The sequence below is a fragment of the Tamandua tetradactyla genome, chromosome 3 (assembly GCF_023851605.1).
Source record: "Tamandua tetradactyla isolate mTamTet1 chromosome 3, mTamTet1.pri, whole genome shotgun sequence".
NCBI lineage: Eukaryota > Metazoa > Chordata > Mammalia > Pilosa > Myrmecophagidae > Tamandua > Tamandua tetradactyla.
Window position 1 is genome coordinate 164,786,231 of NC_135329.1, and position 20,017 is coordinate 164,806,247.

At 40.0% G+C, this 20,017-nt stretch overlaps 1 protein-coding gene and 1 pseudogene across 2 annotated transcripts in view; one reads left to right on the forward strand and one right to left on the reverse strand.

Annotated features, from left to right (window-relative positions):
- The first annotated feature begins 3,859 nt into the window (after positions 1 to 3,859).
- On the forward strand, positions 3,860 to 4,491 carry LOC143675828 (cleavage and polyadenylation specificity factor subunit 5 pseudogene; annotated as a pseudogene).
- An 11,024-nt stretch (positions 4,492 to 15,515) lies between these two features.
- Positions 15,516 to 20,017, reverse strand: part of STAT4 (signal transducer and activator of transcription 4) — a 103,538-nt gene continuing 99,036 nt past the window's right edge. For both annotated transcript variants that reach the window (XM_077154496.1, XM_077154498.1), the window contains exons 19-25: positions 19,960 to 20,009; positions 19,586 to 19,680; positions 19,154 to 19,290; positions 18,641 to 18,832; positions 17,230 to 17,296; positions 16,793 to 16,901; positions 15,516 to 15,637 (exon numbers count right to left, since the gene is read on the reverse strand). In XM_077154496.1, the coding sequence (XP_077010611.1) occupies positions 15,611 to 15,637; positions 16,793 to 16,901; positions 17,230 to 17,296; positions 18,641 to 18,832; positions 19,154 to 19,290; positions 19,586 to 19,680; positions 19,960 to 20,009 (677 nt within the window). In that variant the 3' untranslated portion in view covers positions 15,516 to 15,610. The remainder of the gene's footprint in view (positions 15,638 to 16,792; positions 16,902 to 17,229; positions 17,297 to 18,640; positions 18,833 to 19,153; positions 19,291 to 19,585; positions 19,681 to 19,959; positions 20,010 to 20,017) is intronic.

Sequence of the window (20,017 nt, forward strand, 5' to 3'; positions counted from 1 at the left end):
ATAGAAGTAATTTAAAAAATTTTTAATTCACTCTGCCTTCATTATTTAGATCACCACTGACATATACCTAAATTAGGATGTGTGAGTTAATGTAAAACAAGGTCCCACTGTACTCCATCTTCTTGTCACACCTGCACCCTCACAAAGCCAGTACTGATAGGAATGTCCCTGGTACCAAAGTAAAGGTGAACCAGCCATGTATACAAAAAGATGCCAGACCACTAAAAGGGCTGCAAACAACTGGAAAGCCCCTTCACCTTCTGCTCACCTGTATGAAGGGCCGATGCAATGTTGTATTGTTCTCTGAGAAAAGCCAACCCTGGGATGGGTTGATAACAAGTTAAAAAAATCTTCTGGTACTATAAAATCTGCACAGAGAATCGCTTCAGGGTTGGTGTGGGAATTGAACAATCCTAATATCTGCAAATAGGGCATCTCTTTTTGGCTCTTTCCATCCTGTCATCAAGTTCTACGGGTGCTTCCTACTCTATGCCTTTATCTTTCTTTGTTTTACTGTCATTGACCATATCCCATTATAAGCCCTGATAGAATTGGAGGGCTTTATAACTTTAGAATTGGAATACTATGATAGACTCTAGGCAGACTACCTTCTTCCTGCCTCTTTCTCCTCACCTATTTATTAGCCAAATTAAATTTCCCAAAACACGACGTTGATAAAGTTATTTGATATAAAAACCCTTAATAATGCTCTACTGCGTTTATGATAATCACAACACTTTGTCTATTGGTCTGGATTCTCTACCATTCTTTCCCACCTGTGTCCCATTGTCCCATTAATCAACTTAATTTACCTATCCCCTGCCCTTCTCTCGAGTTTTTAGTCTACTCATTTCTGCCCTTTTGCACATTACTATTTTTCCAAATGACAAGTCCTACGTCTTATCCTGTTCACTTATATTCTTATCCAACTTTCAAGACTCAGCCCAAATCCTATATTCCTTCCAGAACCACCTGAACCTGTGGTGACTGGTCTAGTCTCTGAAATAATATAATAAATTAGTGTCTTTACTTATTTTGACAAACACCTTCCCAGAAAACACACACTCTCTTATGTTATGGTTTTTGAAGCATCCGAATCTTATCTAGCCAACATTGTAAGATCCTGGACCGGAAAACTACATGTATTTTATAAATGTGACTATCATATTGGCTGCTTAAAAATCAAACAGAATTAGTACCAATTCTCCTCAAACTCTTCAAAAAAATCGAAGTGGAGGGAAAACTGCCTAATTCATTCTATGAAGCCAACATCACCCTCATACCAAAACCAGGCAAAGATATTACAAAAAAAGAAAACTACAGCTATACACTAGTAATGAACAAGCTGAGGGGGAAATCAAGAAACGAATCCCATTTACAATTGCAACTAAAAGAATAAAATACCTAGGAATAAATTTAACTAAAGAGACAAAAAACCTATATAAAGAAAACTACAAAAAACTGCTAAAAGAAATCACAGAAGACCTAAATAGATGGAAGGGCATACCGTGTTCATGGATTGGAAGACTAAATATAGTTAAGATGTCAATCCTACCTAAATTGATTTACAGATTCAATGCAATACCAATCAAAATCCCAACAACTTATTTTTCAGAAATAGAAAAACCAATAAGCAAATTTATCTGGAAGGGCAGGGTGCCCCGAATTGCTAAAAGCATCTTGAGGAAAAAAAACGAAGCTGGAGGTCTCGCGCTGCCTGACTTTAAGGCATATTATGAAGCCCCAGTGGTCAAAACAGCATGGTATTGGCATAAAGATAGATATATTGACCAATGGAATCGAATAGAGTGCTCAGATATAGACCCTCTCATCTATGGACATTTGATCTTTGATAAGGCAGTCAAGCCAACTCACCTGGGACAGAGCAGTCTCTTCAATAAATGGTGCCTAGAGAACTGGATATCCATATGCAAAAGAATGAAAGAAGACCCATCTCTCACACCCTATACAAAAGTTAACTCAAAATGGATCAAAGATCTAAACATTAGGTCTAAGACCATAAAACAGTTAGAGGAAAATGTTGGGAGATATCTTATGGATCTTACAACTGGAGGCGGTTTTATGGACCTTAAACCTAAAGCAAGAACACTGAAGAAGGAAATAAATAAATGGGAGCTCCTCAAAATTAAACACTTCTGTGCATCAAAGAACTTCATCAAGAAAGTAGAAAGACAGCCTACACAATGGGAGACAATATTTGGAAATGATATATCAGATAAAGGTCTAGTATCCAGAATTTATAAAGAGATTGTTCATCTCAACAACAAAAAGACAGCCAACCCAATTACAAAATGGGAAAAAGACTTGAACAGACACCTATCAGAAGAGGAAATACAAATGGCCAAAAGGCACATGAAGAGATGCTCAATGTCCCTGGCCATTAGAGAAATGCAAATCAAAACCACAATGAGATATCATCTCACACCCACCAGAATGGCCATTATCAACAAAACAGAAAATGACAAGTGCTGGAGAGGATGCGGAGAAAGAGGCACACTTATCCACTGTTGGTGGGAATGTCAAATGGTGCAACCACTGTGGAAGGCAGTTTGGCGGTTCCTCAAAAAGCTGAATATAGAATTGCCATACGACCCAGCAATACCATTGCTGGGAATCTACTCAAAGGACTTAAGGGCAAAGACACAAACGGACATTTGCACACCAATGTTTATAGCAGCGTTATTTACAATTGCAAAGAGATGGAAACAGCCGAAATCTCCATCAACAGAAGAGTGGCTAAACAAACTGTGGTATATACATACGATGGAATACTATGCAGCTTTAAGACAGGATAAACTTATGAAGCATGTAATAACATGGATGGACCTAGAGAACATTATGCTGAGTGAGTCTAGCCAAAAACTAAAGGACAAATACTGTATGGTCCCAATGATATGAATGGGCATTCGAGAATAAATTTGGAATATGTCCTTGATAACAGAGTCCAGCAGGAGGTAGAAACAGGGTAAGATAATGGGCAATTGGAGTTGAAGGGATACAGACGGTGTAACAGGACTAGATACAAAAACTCAAAAATGGACAGCACAATAATACCTAATTGTAAAGTAATCATGTTAAAACACTGAATGAAGCTGCATCTGAGCTATAGGTTTTTGTTTTGTTTTGTTTTGATTTTACTATTATTACTTTTATTTTTTTCTCTATATTAACATTCTGTATCTTTTTCGGTTATGTTGCTAGTTCTTCTAAACCAATGCAAATGTACTAAGAAATGATGATCATGCATCTATGTGATGATGTTAAGAATTACTGATTGCATATGTAGAATGGTATGGTCTCTAAATGTTGGGTTAATTTCTTTTTTTCCGTTAATTAAAAAAAAAAAAAAGAGAAGGGGTAATTGGAGCTGAAGGGATACAGACTGTACAACCGGACTGGATATAAAAACTCAGAAATGGACAGCACAATACTACCCAATTGTAATGAAATTATGTTAAAACACTGAATGAAGCTGCATGTGAGGTATAGGTTTTTTGTTTTTGTTTTTTTTTTTCTTTCTATTATTGTTTTAATTCTTATTCTGTTGTCTTTTTATTTCTTTTTCTAAACCGATGCAAAAGTACTAAGAAATGATGAATATGCAACTATGTGATGTTATTAAGAATTACTGATTGTACATGTAGATTGGAATGATTTCTAATTGTTTTGTTAATTCTTTTTTTAATTAATAAAAAAAAAAATCAAACAGGGGCTCTTCCGCTCTCACGTTACTGGCGGGCGGCGGCTGCTGAGTGAGACCCAGATAATTTGCTACCTGCACGGGAGAAGTCTTCCCCGCCTCCCCCTTTCTGCTGGCAGCGTGTCCGCACTCGCCAGCATGTCCGTGGTGCCCCGGGGGGTCAACCAGTTCGGCAACAAGTACATCCGGCAGACCAAGCCCCTCACCCTGGAGCGCACCATCAACCGGCACCCTCTTACCAATTATACTTTTGGTACAGCAGAGCCCCTCTATGAGAAAGGCGGTTCTGTTGCAGCCAGATTTCAGCGCCTGAGGGAGGAATTTCATAAAATTGAAATGAGGAGAACTGTAGAAGAAGTTCTGATTGTACAATGGCATCGGCTACCCCATGTGTCACTGCTACAACTGGGAAGAACTTTCTTCAAATTACCTGGTGGTGAACTGAATCGACTGAAATGCTTAATGACAGATACTAGGTCATCAGGATGGAGTCCTGCAAGATTGGGTCATTGATGACTGCATTGGAACTGTTGGGGACCAAATTTTGGACTTCCTCAATATCTGTATATTCCTGCACATATCACAAAGCCTAAGGAACATAAGAAGTTGTTTCTGCTTCAATTCAAGAGAAATTCTTGTTTGCAGCCCCTAAAAATTATAAGCTGGTAGCTGCACCATTGTTGGAATTGTATGACAATGCACCTGGACATGAACCCATCATTTCTAGTCTCCCTCAGCTTTTGAGCAGGTTCAATTTTATATACAACTGAATTTCTGCACAGTGGAGAAGTAAAAGAAGCTGTCTCTGTGAGCACAGCTATACAGTGTAGAAGAATAAACGTGGTAGAAAAATTTTTTTGCTTTTCTCTCTTTCGCAATCCCTAAATTGCCCCATACTTTCTATTGTTTGAATAGTAAAGTTAATATGAAGAACTAGATAGTGGTATAAACAAATGTGATGATTTTAATTCACTTTGGTTCTGCTCATACTTTTTTGTATACCAATAAACAAAGTGGATTTCTTTGTATTTGTTTTTTTTTTTACTTCACATTAAACTTTAAAAATTCTTAAAAAAAAAAAAAAAAACCAAACAGGGGCAGTGTGTCAGTGGCTCAGTGGCAGAATTCTCGCCTGCCATGCTGGAGACCTGGGTTCAATTCCCGATACCTGCCCATGGGGAAAAAAAATACATATATATATATTTTTTTGTGGGCGGGGGGGCGTTGGATGGGTGGTTCAGTGGTAGAATGCTCACTTTCATGTGGGAAACCTGGGTTTGATTCCCAGACCATGCACCCCCCCAAAAAAACAAATCAAGCAAGCAAACAAAAAATGCCAAAGCTAGAAATCTGGAAATTGACAGACGCAAATGCACGATGGCCCCCTTAGAATAGTCAGCTTGGAAAGCTGTAGCTCTATCTATATAACAATATCAAATTTGCAAAAGACACCAACCGAGAAAAATAGCTAATTCACTGTGATAGATTGTATTAATTTTTAAATTTCTTTTTCTCTCCCCCCTTGTTGTGGTTCATGAGGGTGGAGTATACGTCCCTGTGTGCTACCTCTGTCTTTGGCTCTGTGACTCGCTCTGGCTCATGGGCTGTGAGCAGAGATGACATACACCCCATCTGACTAGAGGCTTTGCATCTTCGGTGTGATTGACTTGTCTTCATGTGCTCCTTTCCTGAACCAGGAGACTGCTTGACTCTGGTAGCTGCTGTTCCTTCAGCCTGTGTTCTGGAAGGAAAGATGTGCCGAGCAGACCAAACTTGCCACTAGAATGGGACCACAGTGCATCCCCAGACCCATGAGTGACATGGGTTTGTTGTTTTTGTTGTAAGTCACTGAGAGTTGGAGGTTGTTTATTGACACTGAAATAGCTGATTAACGGATGGCAGAATAAAAATTCCAAATTATCTTAACAGGATAGAATGCTGCTGGGCTGAGACCAATAGGATAGAATATTAACACAATAAATGTAAAGACCTGAGTATAGATTAAAAAATTGAAAAAGCAACCAATGGCAGGTACTCTTTGCTGCCAGTGTACAGCCTCAGAATCTCCTCAACACTGCTTCTAAGTCAGTCACTAGCAGTAGGTTAGAGGTGGCGCCTATAATAAAACTATTTGCCATCCATGAACTGCTGTAAATTCAGAGGAGCGCCAAGGGTGGTCAGGAGCCTAGAAACCACATCATAGGATGAGCACTAGAGTAACTCCTAAATTCACGTGACGTTTTAATTGAAACACTTTCAGAAACTGACATTTTCCATTTGGAAGAAATTTAATTTTGCTTGGAGAGAAGACAGTATCATTACTTTTCTTCATTCATCCCTTCTTTTATTCCCCGATTGCCCATTTGTGTTTATTTAATTAGTCATGCCTGCCTTATCCTGTAAAGTATTTAAACACTTTAAAACAAAAATAGTTACAGTAACTAGAAATATGAATATAAAGAGTATAATGCAGCCTACAAGGTGCAATATAATTGTCTCTGTGCTTCCAGTTAACCAGGGCACAAAGTAGGTATTCTCATTATAAGACATGAGGAAGGATTGTCCTCAGTAATGGTCACAATATTCTCCTGCCTATGTCCACATCCCTTTCCAATGTGATTCTGTAGCTCCTCCCAGCAAGAGATAAGGACTCTGTCCCCAGCTCTTGAATCTGAGCTGGCTTGCAAATTGTTTCCTCCAGTACTTTGCAGCAGATGTAATATTGTGTCATAATGAGCCTAGGTCTCAAGAGACATCACATGCCCCACTCCCTTCCCCAATCCTGCCCAGCCTCCATGAGAATAAGCCAGCTAGCCTGTGGGAGGATGAGAGACCAGGCGGACCACTGCTGAGTCAAATGGGTCATCTGAGCTGAGGCCTCAGACACATGAGAGAGCCTGGGTAGGATCAGGTGGGCCTGCCTGACCCAAGACCAGAACTCCCCAGCCAACCTTAGACTCGAGAACAGTGACTAATGGCGATTGTTTTATAGAGATTGGGGTAGTTTAGTTTGTTAGGCAGCAGAACACACTGATACAGATCTCATGGCTGGGGTGGGTAGCATGGGGTGGGGGAGATGCAAAGCTCTTACTACTGAATTCTAGAACAGTATCTCTCAAGCATATAGGCCCATTACCCTCCTACCCCTGTGAGTATTTTGCTAGGGGTCTCGCATCCCCAAGTAGTAAACTATCCTGTGCATCCTTACCACATCCCCAAGGAAAACTTACCAGCTCTGTGCTTTTTATGGCCTTATCTATTTCAAAATGGTAGCTAAAAATCTGATGAATAAATCTGTGGTAATGTTTAAATACTTTCCCTCACCTCCCAGCTACCAAACTGCATTTTAGCCATATGTTTCTAATGTTGGTTTAATGTTGGTAACCTAAATTTCTAATATCAGGAATTTCTAAAAATGCACCAGTGCCCCCTCACTTTTCCTCCTGTCCAGCTGTTATCCCTGCTAACTATGTAATCCTGAGACTGTCACCTAATTAGTATAAACTTAGTTTGTTAATCTTAATGCAGTGGAATCCATACAGAGGAGTTCTAAAATTTCTTCCATTCTCTGGATCTGGATTTTAAGTCACTTACTTACTTGTGTGTGTTCCTAGTTCCTTGCCAGAAGCCACAGGAGGCCTCATACATAGCATAAAATGTGTGTACATCAGGGCTTGGACAGAATTGCAACATGTACTTGACCAGATAGAGAGGGAAGCTGGGAGTACTTTTGGGAAAACCACCACCTACAAACTGTGTTCTTTTCATTAACTGAAAACAGCCACATCTACTAGAATCTATTGAAAATTATAATGTAAAGAACACAATCCTTTATTATAACTTTTTACAATGTTCTTTTACAATATTATAATTTACAATCTACTATAAGGAAATGACCAGATATGGAGGAAAAGACTTACACACAAGGGTATTATAATGGTGAAAAAACAGAAACAGTCTACTTTTCCAATAGTCAGATTAAAGCATAATTCTTATGATACAATATCAAAGTTATGCTTTCAAACACGTACTTAAATTTCATTGGAAAATACATATGAAATTAAGTGAAAATTAACAGAAAACAGAAAATTAACAGAATTATCCTATATTATACAGAGCCTATATTTTTATATAAAGAATTCTTGTTTTCATTTCTAAACAAGCAATCAGGCAGCAAAACAGAAAACCCTAAAATGTTAATGTTTCGGGGTAGTGGTGGACCACCTCTTTATAATTTTCTTTCTTTTATCAGTGAGGGCTATTACATTTGTAGTAAAACAATCAAACAAACAAAAAAACTCAGGCACACTTTTTGAAGTCCTGTGCTCTTGGGAAGTATATATCGAGAGCAACCCTACGCATTCCAGGATTGGAGAATTTAAGGAGGCTCGGGTTTCCTAAACAGCCCGCCCGGCGAGCGGCGGGAGGGACGCTGCTGTTCAGAAGAGCCGCACCACGTGGTTTCGGGGAAACAGCTCCGGAGCGAGAAGGAGCCGGGTTGAGAGGAAACCGAAAAGCGAAAGCGACCGAGGATGTAGTGCGCAGGCGCGGGGCTCGGGGTTTTCCGACTTTATTTGGTAGCGAGCGCAGTCTGTCTGGGTGGATCTGAGGCAGGCACGTGCGTCCTCGGGCCGACAAGAACTGCTCAGCTGCTTCCTGTCTGGCCGCGAGTTGGAGAAATGCCGGCGACACCGAGACCGACGTGGAGAGAGTTAGGCCTGACCAGACCAAAGGCGGACGCAGGGTGGAGTGTTTTCGAGTGAGGGGAGCATTTCCTAAATGTTTAAGATACTGGAAACCGTAATTCATCCCAGTTCCACTATTTCTTTCTTCCCTTTGCCTGGAAACGTCCCATTTTCTTCCTCACTTCGTAGCCACACATTTTGGAGACGTGCTCCTATCTTGTCGTCCCTTTGAGCTCTGACTCATCCAGCTTGGACAGCTGTCCTTAAACCAGAGGTTTGGGGGTTGGGTGTAGGGGGTCGACCATGCCTTCAGCTGTGCTCTTTGCTAAATCTGCGAGGGAGGTTCCTTTTTCTCTCCTTTGGTCTTCTCATCCCCTGCCTTCCCAGTTCTGATTATATTAACCAGAGCAGTGCGGGAGGAGTATAATGGAAGGAATAGCTTAGCGGCTGGGCAAGGATTTCCAAAATTTGGCAAACCGTGGCAGCATCTTTTTTGCCTTGTTTATCAGTGAGAATTACTGAATGGTTCTGGAAGCCAATGGATCCAGTCCCTCCTGGCTCGGCTCAGCTGCACTTAAGGAGCTCTACATACTTATATGGACCAACCTAGGGCTTCAGGTGTGCAGGGGATTTACCTTCCTGGACCAGTAAATGGAGACCAGCCTCCCCCGCCCATTCTCTGCACACAAACATGGCCTCCCAAATGCAGTTTACACAAGTCCCATGCAAACGAATGTTTATTTTCACCTATTAGAATGAAAGGACAGGACAGGTTACATAACCTGCAGGGCCCCACTGCAAAATGAAAACTTGTTCAGAAGTTATTAAGCATTTCAAGATGGTGTCAGCCCTTCTAAGTGTCAGGCCGTGTGTGACTGCACAGGTTACATACCCATGATGGCCTCCCTGGAAAGGGAATTGGGGGGCATTTCTTCTGTAGAAACCTTAGTAGATGTTTCCTTAAAACAAATGAAAACTTAAGGGTAATGCAGAAACACATTTTATAACAGCAGTCCCCTGTCCAAAAGCCTTCACTGGCTTCCTTCAGCTTGTAGTATAAAATCCAGAGCCCTTAGCTATGCCCATAAAGCCCTATGTGATTTGGTCTTGCCTACCTCTAGGCCCCCTCCCCTTGGCTCCTTTTGCATCCTCACATGGCCCAAACTTTTACCTGCCTTCATTCCTCCTATATACTTTTCTCTTTAGATGCTGCACCCCTGCCTCTTTTCATGAGCTGACTCCTCACTCTTCCAGGTCTCAGCTCATGTCATCTCAGATACACCCTCATTGACCACCACTTCCAGTTGCTCTTCTTCACAAATTTGCTTTCATCCATCATCAGAGTGTAAGTTCACAATAAGAGGGACCTTGTACTAATGCAATCTCTCTCTTCAGGGATTCCATGAGAGAATTAAAGCAGATGCCCCAAGGCATCTATGTATGCCATGAATTACTTTCTCTCCTAAATGTCTAGAATGTACAATCCTAGGAGAATTGAGAAAATAGTGAAATAAATTACTTTCTGTGTTCTGTGGATTAAATGAGGAGTCTTGCTTGAGAAAGGTGATGCCTGGTATAGAGTAGGCCTCAAAAATATTTTTTTGGATGAATAAATAAATGAACATCACTGACCAGTATTAGGATGAGAAATCACAGGTTATTCCATCACTAAGACCTCAGCACCTTTTGAACAGCATTGAGGTGGAGGAGAGTAAAGAGCCTGGGTACTCTGCAAAACTTCTCTGAAGAATTTTAACCCCTCCACACTCCTTCCAACATTTTTCCTCTTTGGAATGTCTTGTCTGAATGACCTCTAAGGTTCTTTCCATCTGCAGAGTTTGTGAGTCATCTAAATGGATGGCTGTCAAGAGTAATGTAACAGAGTGCTGCATAGGACGTTTTCCAGGATCGAGGAGTAGTAATGGCCCTGAGTTAAATCAGATTTCCCATTAATATGGGAGATTTCAGAATCATTTGGTTCATCTGTGGGTGAGAAGATGTTTGGGATGTTAGGCACACATGAGAAAATACCTAAATCAAAGATGTTAGTATAATTCCAAAGCATTTCTAAGGAGCTTGGAAGTTGAGAGGGAGGAGGTGGAGTAAAGGGGCAGTCCTATGTTGTGTGTCCAAAAGCAATTTTATTTTTATAAATTGGATAGAAACGTAATATTGGGAACTGTTGCATGATTTAAGAGTTTGAAGGCATCATAACAGAAATTCTTACTTAGTGTTGCAGGCATACCTAAGAGCAAAGGAAGGGAGGGAACTAACTATTCACTGTTCCCTGTGTTCCAACACAAAATTATGGACAAACACTGTGCTAGATTCTAAGGATATAACTGCGAACAAGGTCCTCTTGGTCCTTGTACATAGAAAGTTTGCTTAGAGCCAAACGAGGAAGACAGATGATATACAGCTATAAGAAAGGCAATAAATGCTTTGCTGGGGCTCTCATGGATGCTACAGAGGCATGACGTGTATGTGCATGTAGGATTGGGTGGGGGTGGCTAGAAGGCTTTCCAGAGCTTGAAGATTGTGTGAAAGTTATCCAGGTGGGGGTGGATGGCATGGGTTGGAGAATTTAGAGCATACAGCAGAAAGAGATGAGAAAGAGCATAGGTCATTAAAGAAACTGATAGTCGTTCTGCCCGTGTCTGTTTTGGAGAATAAGAAGCCGTTGGGGAGGACTGATACGACATAAGTTAAGGAGTAAGAAGGGACTAAAGAATATATGATTTTGGAAAGATCTGTTGAGAATTATGAGCTTTATCTAGAACTGGGATTCTTAACTATTTTATGTGCCTTGGAACCCTCTGGAAGTCTGATGAAATCTATGGACTCCTCAGAACAATGGTTTCAGTTGAATAAAATAAGTACGTAAGATTAAACAGAAAACCAATTCCATTGAAATACAAATGTCAGAATATTAATGATTGTGATACAGTGTTTCCTTATTTATATCATTGACAAAGTCTAAGGGTAAGTCTGAGTAATGCAGTTTCAAAATTTTGCTGAGCATAAACAGTATTTCAAGATAACAGCAACAACTGTATTGTGATATAAAAGCAGTTTCAGTTGGTTTGGGTTGTGGTTTATTGCAGTTATTCATAATCAAAGGAAACTCTCAATTTCAGTTAGAAATCAGTGAGAATTAAGCTATAACATGGGAATTAAGCTATAACTTTTGCCATCCAAATTCTTGAACACCCTGAATTCTGCCCATACCCTCCAGGTAAGAACCCCTAATCATCATGAGCCAGGCAAAGACTTTAAGAGAATGTTCTGATTTGATTTTAAAGTGAGCCCTCTGTCTGCGTATGTAGCCTCATAGAGCTACTGTTGTATTTCCTGTAGGGATGTTGCAGAGACTGTCCTTCACCATGTTTATATAGTGTCCTCTGGGAGAGGGCTCTGTTAGAAATATTCTCTGTCTTGCAGTGGTGATTACATAACTGTATGGATTTGTCAGCATTCATAAACTGATACACCTGAAAAGGATGAATTTTACTGTATATAAATTGTACTTCGATAAGACTGATTTAAAAATATGTGGTCAAATCAATAAATGGTCATGATCAAGTCGGGAGAAAAAATCTCTACACGGTCAGAAATTGGATCTTGGTGTATGAGGGCTGGTTTGCTATGTCCGGGCTGTATAGTTTCTATTGCTGGAGCAGTGTCAGGATGATTTAACCCTTGCTTTTGAGAGGTATACTCATGCTTCATGGTTCTTTGGGGCTTTCCTTTCTACCTTAGACTTTGAGGACATTCACAAGCCAGCAGCCCTCTTTCAGCATTTATACCACATAAATAAGGGCAGTGATATTCAGTACATTGGCCAGAGTGATTGTTTTTATTACATTAATGCCTCAGAATATTTTTATTTACTTTCAGAAGCCACATGTAATATAAATTTAAAATAAGCTCAATATTTTTGTCAAAAAATGAATTCCAAGAAAAACACGATACCTCTCAGGTTGAGCCTTTGATCAAATAACTAAAAACAAGGGATTCAGGTATTTTTCAATATTACCAAATATTGAACTCTCACCAAACTCTTATGATTTGGCCTCTGCCTCTGTTATAGAGAGCAAACTAGACATCCCTGTATTTTCTACCCTCAAATAACAATGATGGCTGTGATCACATATGAAATCTTGATGTTCTGCTGCCAGGTTCTATATTGACAAGCTTGCAAAACTTTTGAGTAGATAAAAGCCCATACTTTAAAAAAATTCCAGGAAAAAAAAGCGCTTTTGCAACCTTCTCTGATATTGAAATCCAGTTGTTTAATAGTATTTCCTAGTAGGCAATAACCTCTTTAAAGATAAAACTATAATAATCATGCCCAGTTTTAAATTATTTCCTCCGATTCTGCCACTGTTCTAGTTTGCTAGCTGCCAGAATGCAATATACCAGAAACAGAATGACTTTTAAAAGAGGGAATTTAATGAGTTGCTAGTTTACAGTTCTAAGGCCGAGAAAATGTCCCAATTAAAACAAGTCTATAGAAATGTCCAATCAAAGGCATCCAGGGAAATATACCTTGGCTCAAGAAGGCCGATGGAGTTCAGGGTTTCTCTTTCAAGTGAGAAAGCACATGGTGAACACGGTCAGGGTTCCTCTCTTAGCTGGAAAGTCACATGGTGAGCACAGCATCATCTGCTAGCTTCTTCTCCTGGCTCCCTGTTTCATGAAGCTCCCCGGGAGGCATTTTCCTTCTTCATCTCCAAAGGTCTCTGACTGGTGGACTCTCTGCTTCATGGTGCTGCAGCATTCTCTGCTCTCTCCGAATCTCCCATTCTCCAAAACGTTTCCTCTTTTATAGGACTCCAATAAACCAATCAAGACCCACCCGAATGGGTAGAGACATATCGTCACCTAATCCAGTTTAACAACACTCTTGACTAAATCACATCATCCAGGGAGATGATCTGATTATAGTTTCAAACATCCAGTATTGAATAGGGATTATTCTACCTTTATGAAATGGGATTTTGATTAAAACATGGCTTTTCTAGGGGGCATACATCCTTTTAAACCAGCACAGCTATTTTTGCCTTGGGCAAATTTCCGAACACTGGGTTTGTTGAAGGAAGTAGACTGGAGGTATCCTTGAAGAGCTGCCCAGGTGATCCATGAACAGACAACTTCACCCTAAGAGAACTGTCAAGTGCTTGAAAGGGAGTAAGGGAACTGTCCTGAGAAAGGTGGAACATTTGTCCCTATATTCCTGTAGCTTAGTTTAAAGAATGAGATTGATAGATGAAATCTGAGGGAGAGATTTTTATATTTTTAAAATACATAGTTTTTCTTTGAGCTCCTTTACTTCAAACATTAGCTTCAGCCTGTTTGACTTGCCTGTGGGAAGGAGATGGATGGAAGAAGTTGGAGAGAAGGCCACAGTCAATGCTCACCATGGAAACCAGCCTCAAGTTTTTCATGCTGCTGGTTATGGCCTCAGTAGCACACCATCCTTGCCTAGCTCAGCAGTTTCCCTAGGACCTGGCCAACATGGAGAGTTCCCCAGGGCTTGGGCATTGGGGGATCCCAGACCCTTTGTGGTAGTTTGAAGCTGTTATGTACCCTAGAAATGCCATGTTCTTTTAATCCATTCCTGTGGGTGCAGACCTATTATGGGTAGGACCTTTTGGCTAGGTTATCTCACTTGAGATGTGACCCATCCCATTCAAAGTTGGTCTTAATCCTTTCACTGGAGTCCTTTATGGGAGGATAAAGGACAGAGAAACACCCAAAGAAGTTTGGAGAGACGAAAAACCCTGGAAGAGCGGAGAGAGGAAGCCACTGAAGCCAGAAGCAGCAAGCAATGAAACCTGGGAGAGAAGGACCAACATATGCTGGCCACGAGCTTTCCCATGAGACAGAGGTGTCCCAGATGCTGGCAGCCATGCTTCATGGAAGGTATCATCCTGTTGATGGCCTAATTTGGACATTTTCATAGCCTTAGAACTGTAAATTTGTAAGCTACTAAATCTCCATTGTAAAAGCCAACCCATTTCTGGTATACTGTATTCCAGAAGCTTTAGTAAACACCATTACTAAGGGAGACCACTAGGCAGAGGCACCACCAAGCAAACAGTCAAGATGAGAAAAGACTAAAACACTTACAGCTCATATACATATGTTATATCCAGACCCCGCTTACCTCACCAATGAAATCTGAAGGGGAGGAACTTCACCTCATCTTAAACATCTTGCCCTAAGTTCAGGTTGGATTCCTGGCATCAGAGATTACTAAAGTGGGAAAGGAACAGAGAGCCTACTTCGTTCAACCTCTTCTAAAGAATGCATGACCCAGAGATGAAATCATTCACTCAAGGTCGTGGTTGTCTTCCCAATCCTCATTTCAATGAGATTTTTACCCATGCATCTTCTTTCAATACCCATAATAGTGTGATTTGCCTAAGACGGTATCAAAGAATGACTCGATCCTTCCACCCTAATGGGAAAGGTGACCCTGATGGTGGCACCAGGAGCTGTGAATCCCGAAGCGTTTGGTTGGGGCAATGTTAACGTGACAGTCAGGAGGCTTCCTAATACACCCCTGGACAGTCTGAGATTTACTGCTGCTGCCACTCCATCATTATTTCCACCTTGGATCTAGTGTGGGGAACTTTATCTTCTAGAACTGGCTTGTTTGCCTTTTTTCTCAGGCCTTCCTGCTGGTTTTTGAATAACGAAGGTATGACTTTATTTTTCCTGACCCATCCTGAAGTCTTAACACTTACACCTTTCAGAAACCCAAATAATAATACTTAAGGAACAGAATCAGATGTGAAACAAGTATATGTTAATGAGACTCCTATGGATAGTTATACTGATATTAACATTGGTTTCTTAACGTAGCCTTCTCTCACAAGTGTATCGGAAGCTCTGGTGGTTTTTTGTGTTTTGTTTTTTTGCATTGGTAGGCATCAGGAATCGAACCCAGGTCTCCAGCATGGCAGCGAGAGCTCTGCCACTGAGCCACTGTTGCCCACCCTGAGGCTCTGGTTTTTAACATTCAAATCATGGTACTCTCAACTGGGGGTGCTGTGTTAGCAAGAACTGAGTTTCTGGTTTCAATCATTTTCTGGAAACTGGTATTCACAAAGCTGAAGAAATAGATTTAATTGTTGGCAAAGATCAGTTTTTAAACTTTTTATTTGTGTCCTTCTGTTGGGTGTCAGAGTTCATCCTGTTATTCAGCAGAGTATGGAGACTTCATCTAAAATTGAAAATTGAAAATGATCTTTGAGGAAACTATTGTTTTGCAAATAAACCATTATTTCATAGGTCAACAAACATCCTCTTGTCTACTCAGTACTCCATAATCTTTCCACCAATTAACTCTAAAGTATTCACAAAAATAATTGGGGCCAATCAGTCCAAAATAAAAGGGAATTGTTCTTATTAAGGAATAAGGACAAATATAATGCATCTTGAATAAGATTATCACATTTAAAATTGTGACCCAGTTCTTAGAAAGAAGAGTATATTATGCTACTATTGATTGTCATTCCTATACTATACGTGGAGAGGTTCCAAGGACTAATAATGCAAGTGACAATTAAGAAAAACTGGATTTTTTTTTTTGGTGCTTGAACTACTAAAATAGATATTATGCTAGATTCGTACTAACTAATATGCATTCTGGTAGACTGAATTATACACCCTTTTTTAGACATGTCTTAATCTTGGTCCACATTCCTGTGGGTGTGAGCCCATTGTAAACCTCTTCAAGATGTTAAGATGACCCAACTGAATGAGTTTGAGTCTTGATCTGGATTATTGGAGGCCCTTAGAATAGAAAGAAACCAGAAACTAGAGTCAGAGGCCACAGGGTGAAGCCAGAAGTCAATGGGAACTGGAAGAGAAAGGAGAGGACATAGCCATGTGATGGAAAGCCAGGGAACCCCCGAACTGTTGGACAGCCAAATCACTGTCAACCCTGGGAGGAAACAGCCCTTCTCGTTCACAAAACCAATACATTTCCATTGTTTAAGCCAACGCACTGTGTAGTATTTATCACAGCAGCCTTTCAAACTGAGACCTGTATTGTCTGTTCAAGTAGAGAGAATGATGTGGCCAATGGTAGAGGTAGGGGTGGTGTGTGACTGAGTCAGGTATAGAAATATTTTGCCCTCTGGTGGCTTTGGATGGAAAGAACTTGAAGCAGTTAGTAAGTGGTGGCCCATGATATCAGCCATCACAGGACTGTACAGACCTGCTTTGTGTTATGCACATGAATTTGTTCCAATAAATCTGTTTTCCATTGCCCAGGCAGAACTTCAGGCCCTTCATTTCACACACAACCCTTCCTTCATGGAAAGCATGGAATTGCTTTGCAGCAGCAATGGGGGAAGAAAAAAGGGAAACATACTGCAGTTTCAATTGTTGTGGGACTCAGGTTTTCTCTCAGCACTGCATAAACACCTGGAGACATGGGCAGAAGGTCTGATGGAGAATGTGGTTCGGCTGAATCACTTTGGCTTAAAGAGATGACAAGGTAAATATTGAAAAGGATTAAACACTAATAGGTCACAGTGCCTTAACGTATCAAGAACTCATTCCTAGTTCAACCTGCTGTCTAATATAGGGCATACAAAAGGGAAGTTTTATAAATCTAGCCATGATGCTGTGGTCAGTGTGTCCCTGAAGACTCAGCTGTAAGTGTTAAAGGGAATGGGACAATGACCATTAAATTACTTTATTCTCAGTTACGTATACTCTGCTCTACCCTCAAATTTCCCATAGGAAAGCTATTTTTGTTGTTGTAAATTCAAAAATAAATAGTTTACAGAGACTAAGATTACTCACATTGTTGAGATGGGGATAAAAACGGAAGGAACATAACCTTTGTCTCCCCTTTCTGTTGGTCTTGAAACTGAAAAGGAAAGGCATAATATTGTGAAAACATGCTAATAATTATTGGTAAAGTTAGGGGGGAAAAAGCCTAGAAAAATATAAGCAATGTTAAAAGACAGAGAGATAATACAGTTGTTTAGTGATTCACAAAATACTTTAGTTGAATATATGCAACAGTCTTCTAAAGGAGCATAAAATGTGAAGAGAGTGAAATATAACTCTCTTGGCAGGCCTATTATGACTTCTTTGCATATTAATGTCTCTAAGGTGTGTGAGAAAAAATGCGAATTAACTATATTACCTTTTATTTTGAATTCAAGTTTCATTAAGGACCTGATTTCTTACTATATTAGGGGGATTTATGGTAATTTAGCTCTTTTCATTAAGATTGACACCTGTCATAGCCTTATAATTACATGAAGTTTTGAGGAACAGGCATCAAACAAAATTGCGAAATATATCACTATACTATGGTAGAGATGGTGTGCAGACTTCACTTTGGAAACTGTCCCCGGTCTCTATCAACCTTTTCAACTGGTGCTTGACCCAATTTCCTGACAATAATTTATTGCAGTGGCATAAATTCATTCATCAGAAGTAGATAGTCACTTAAAAGCCACTGTTTATGTTTGTTGTGTTTCTGTTTCAGAGGGAATGAGGTAGGTTGGAGTCAAGTCACCAGTGTGAGTGACAACTTTAGGATATTCCACAAGATGGTACTCCTAGATTTAGCTGCTGTGGGTGAAGCTCTCTTATACACTTTCAAACTGAATGATGGACATACTAAAATTATATAGGTATGGCATGAACTTTCTTTCACATGTTCAACAAGATTTATTTTGGCCAGGCACTGTTCTAGGACCTGAGGATATAGCCAGAAAAGACAGGCCTGTCAGGATTTTGTATTGGTAGGCTAGGAAGTTGGGGATGGAACACAGACCCATGTCCTCTCCCTGAGTTCTGAAACTGCAGTATGGTAAAATATAAAACTTATAAACCCTGAACTTCCTTTGGAAAAATTACACTTGCCTTACTTTTAAAAGCTTTCTTTATTTTCCTCTACTCCAGACATTTAAGTGAAGTCAGCACCACTCCTATTTCACAAAGAAGAAAACTGAGGCTCTACAAGGCTGTGAAGCCTCCATAGACTCTTTGAAGTTACAGCTGCTTATTGTTTCTCCACTAGTTTTTGGACAGCCCCAAGAGTCCCTTTTCAGGCACTGCTGACATACCCCTTCCACTCTGTGGCTTTGATTATTAAAAATCAAAGCAAACATTAAAAAGAGGACCTTTGTTTACTTTGCTCCAATAAGAGGTTATATCCAAAATATTAAGGAAAAAAAGTAATTAGGAAGAACCTAACCTTCACATGGCTGGGAGCTGTAGTGTTTACCGAAGGCTTTGTCTTTGGGAATGTCAGGATATAGGTACTTCAGGGGGTTTTCAGGAATGTTTTCAGCCATAATAACCTTGTAGTCTCGAAGGATGTCAGCAAATGGCAGAGCGGACAACCGGCCTTTGTTGTAGGGTTCTACTGAGTGGAATCTCACTTCTCCTGGAAAAACAGTAAGCAGGGGAACGTCCACATTCCTGCAGGCCTTCTTGGTGGCCATTTTTCCTGCCCACGTCATCTTCAAGTCACTGGTTAGTAAACAATGCCGGGTTTTCTGCAGCCTGGACAGCACAGATTGCATGTGTGATAAGGGACACCTACACAGGCTGTTTTCATGGGTCACCTATTTTGGGACAACTGCAACAACTATACTCAAATTACTGAACACACACACAAAACAGAACATACTTGCAGAAACTCAAATCCCAATAACCAAACTCAAGAATACTAGATACGTGTGAGTAACCCATAGTGAGCATATACCATTTTCGGAATGGTCCACCCAGGTGAAAGTTATTCCTCCAAGGTGACTTTCACTGAATCTTAATAAAAACGTTCCAGGCATTTTATCCTTTAGTAAGAGCCGTTCCTTCTCTTTGCTAACAAAGCCCATGATATACCTAAAAATAAAACAATGCACAGTTTTACCTAATCAAAGACTGTTTATTGCATTTCTTTCATTCACAAAGAACAGACTGAAGCTATGTTTTTAGTATAGTCCAATGTCAGTAGTATCTGAAATACTCTTACATGAATTAATGTAACTATCAATACCATAAGAAGAATGTAAGAAAACTGGAACTATTTTTTTTCTTATGACTCTAAACAGTCTTAAAAGAAAAAGAAAGAAACCCACCTACAACAGAAAATTAAGAACCTAATTTATTTGTATGGAAAATATAGCCTGAAACTCACCCGTCAATCCAAAGGGGAAGAATGTGTTTTTTAATTAGATCCAATATTGCTTCAAGCCATGTCCAAAAGGTAAATGATTTTCCAGGTAAGTGTTCCTATTGAAATAACAAGTTAAGACAATGATCCTTTCAGTAGTAATGGTGATATAATAAGTTATATTCCTCCTTCAGTGAAATATTTCCTTTAAACAGGACAACACATATAAGTTTCATTTGAAATATCCTTATCCAGTAAAATCTTCAACCCCCAGGTTATGATATGAAGACTTGGAAAGGAGTACTATTTTAAAAAAATGAAAGAAAGATAAAAAGATATTTAAATGCACCCCCCCCACCCCTTCCACCCCCCCACCTGCCCACTATTCCCATTTTTACCTTGCAGAACTTGGCCCAGGTGAGGTGACCATCACTGTAACTAGCTTGAACTGAAATA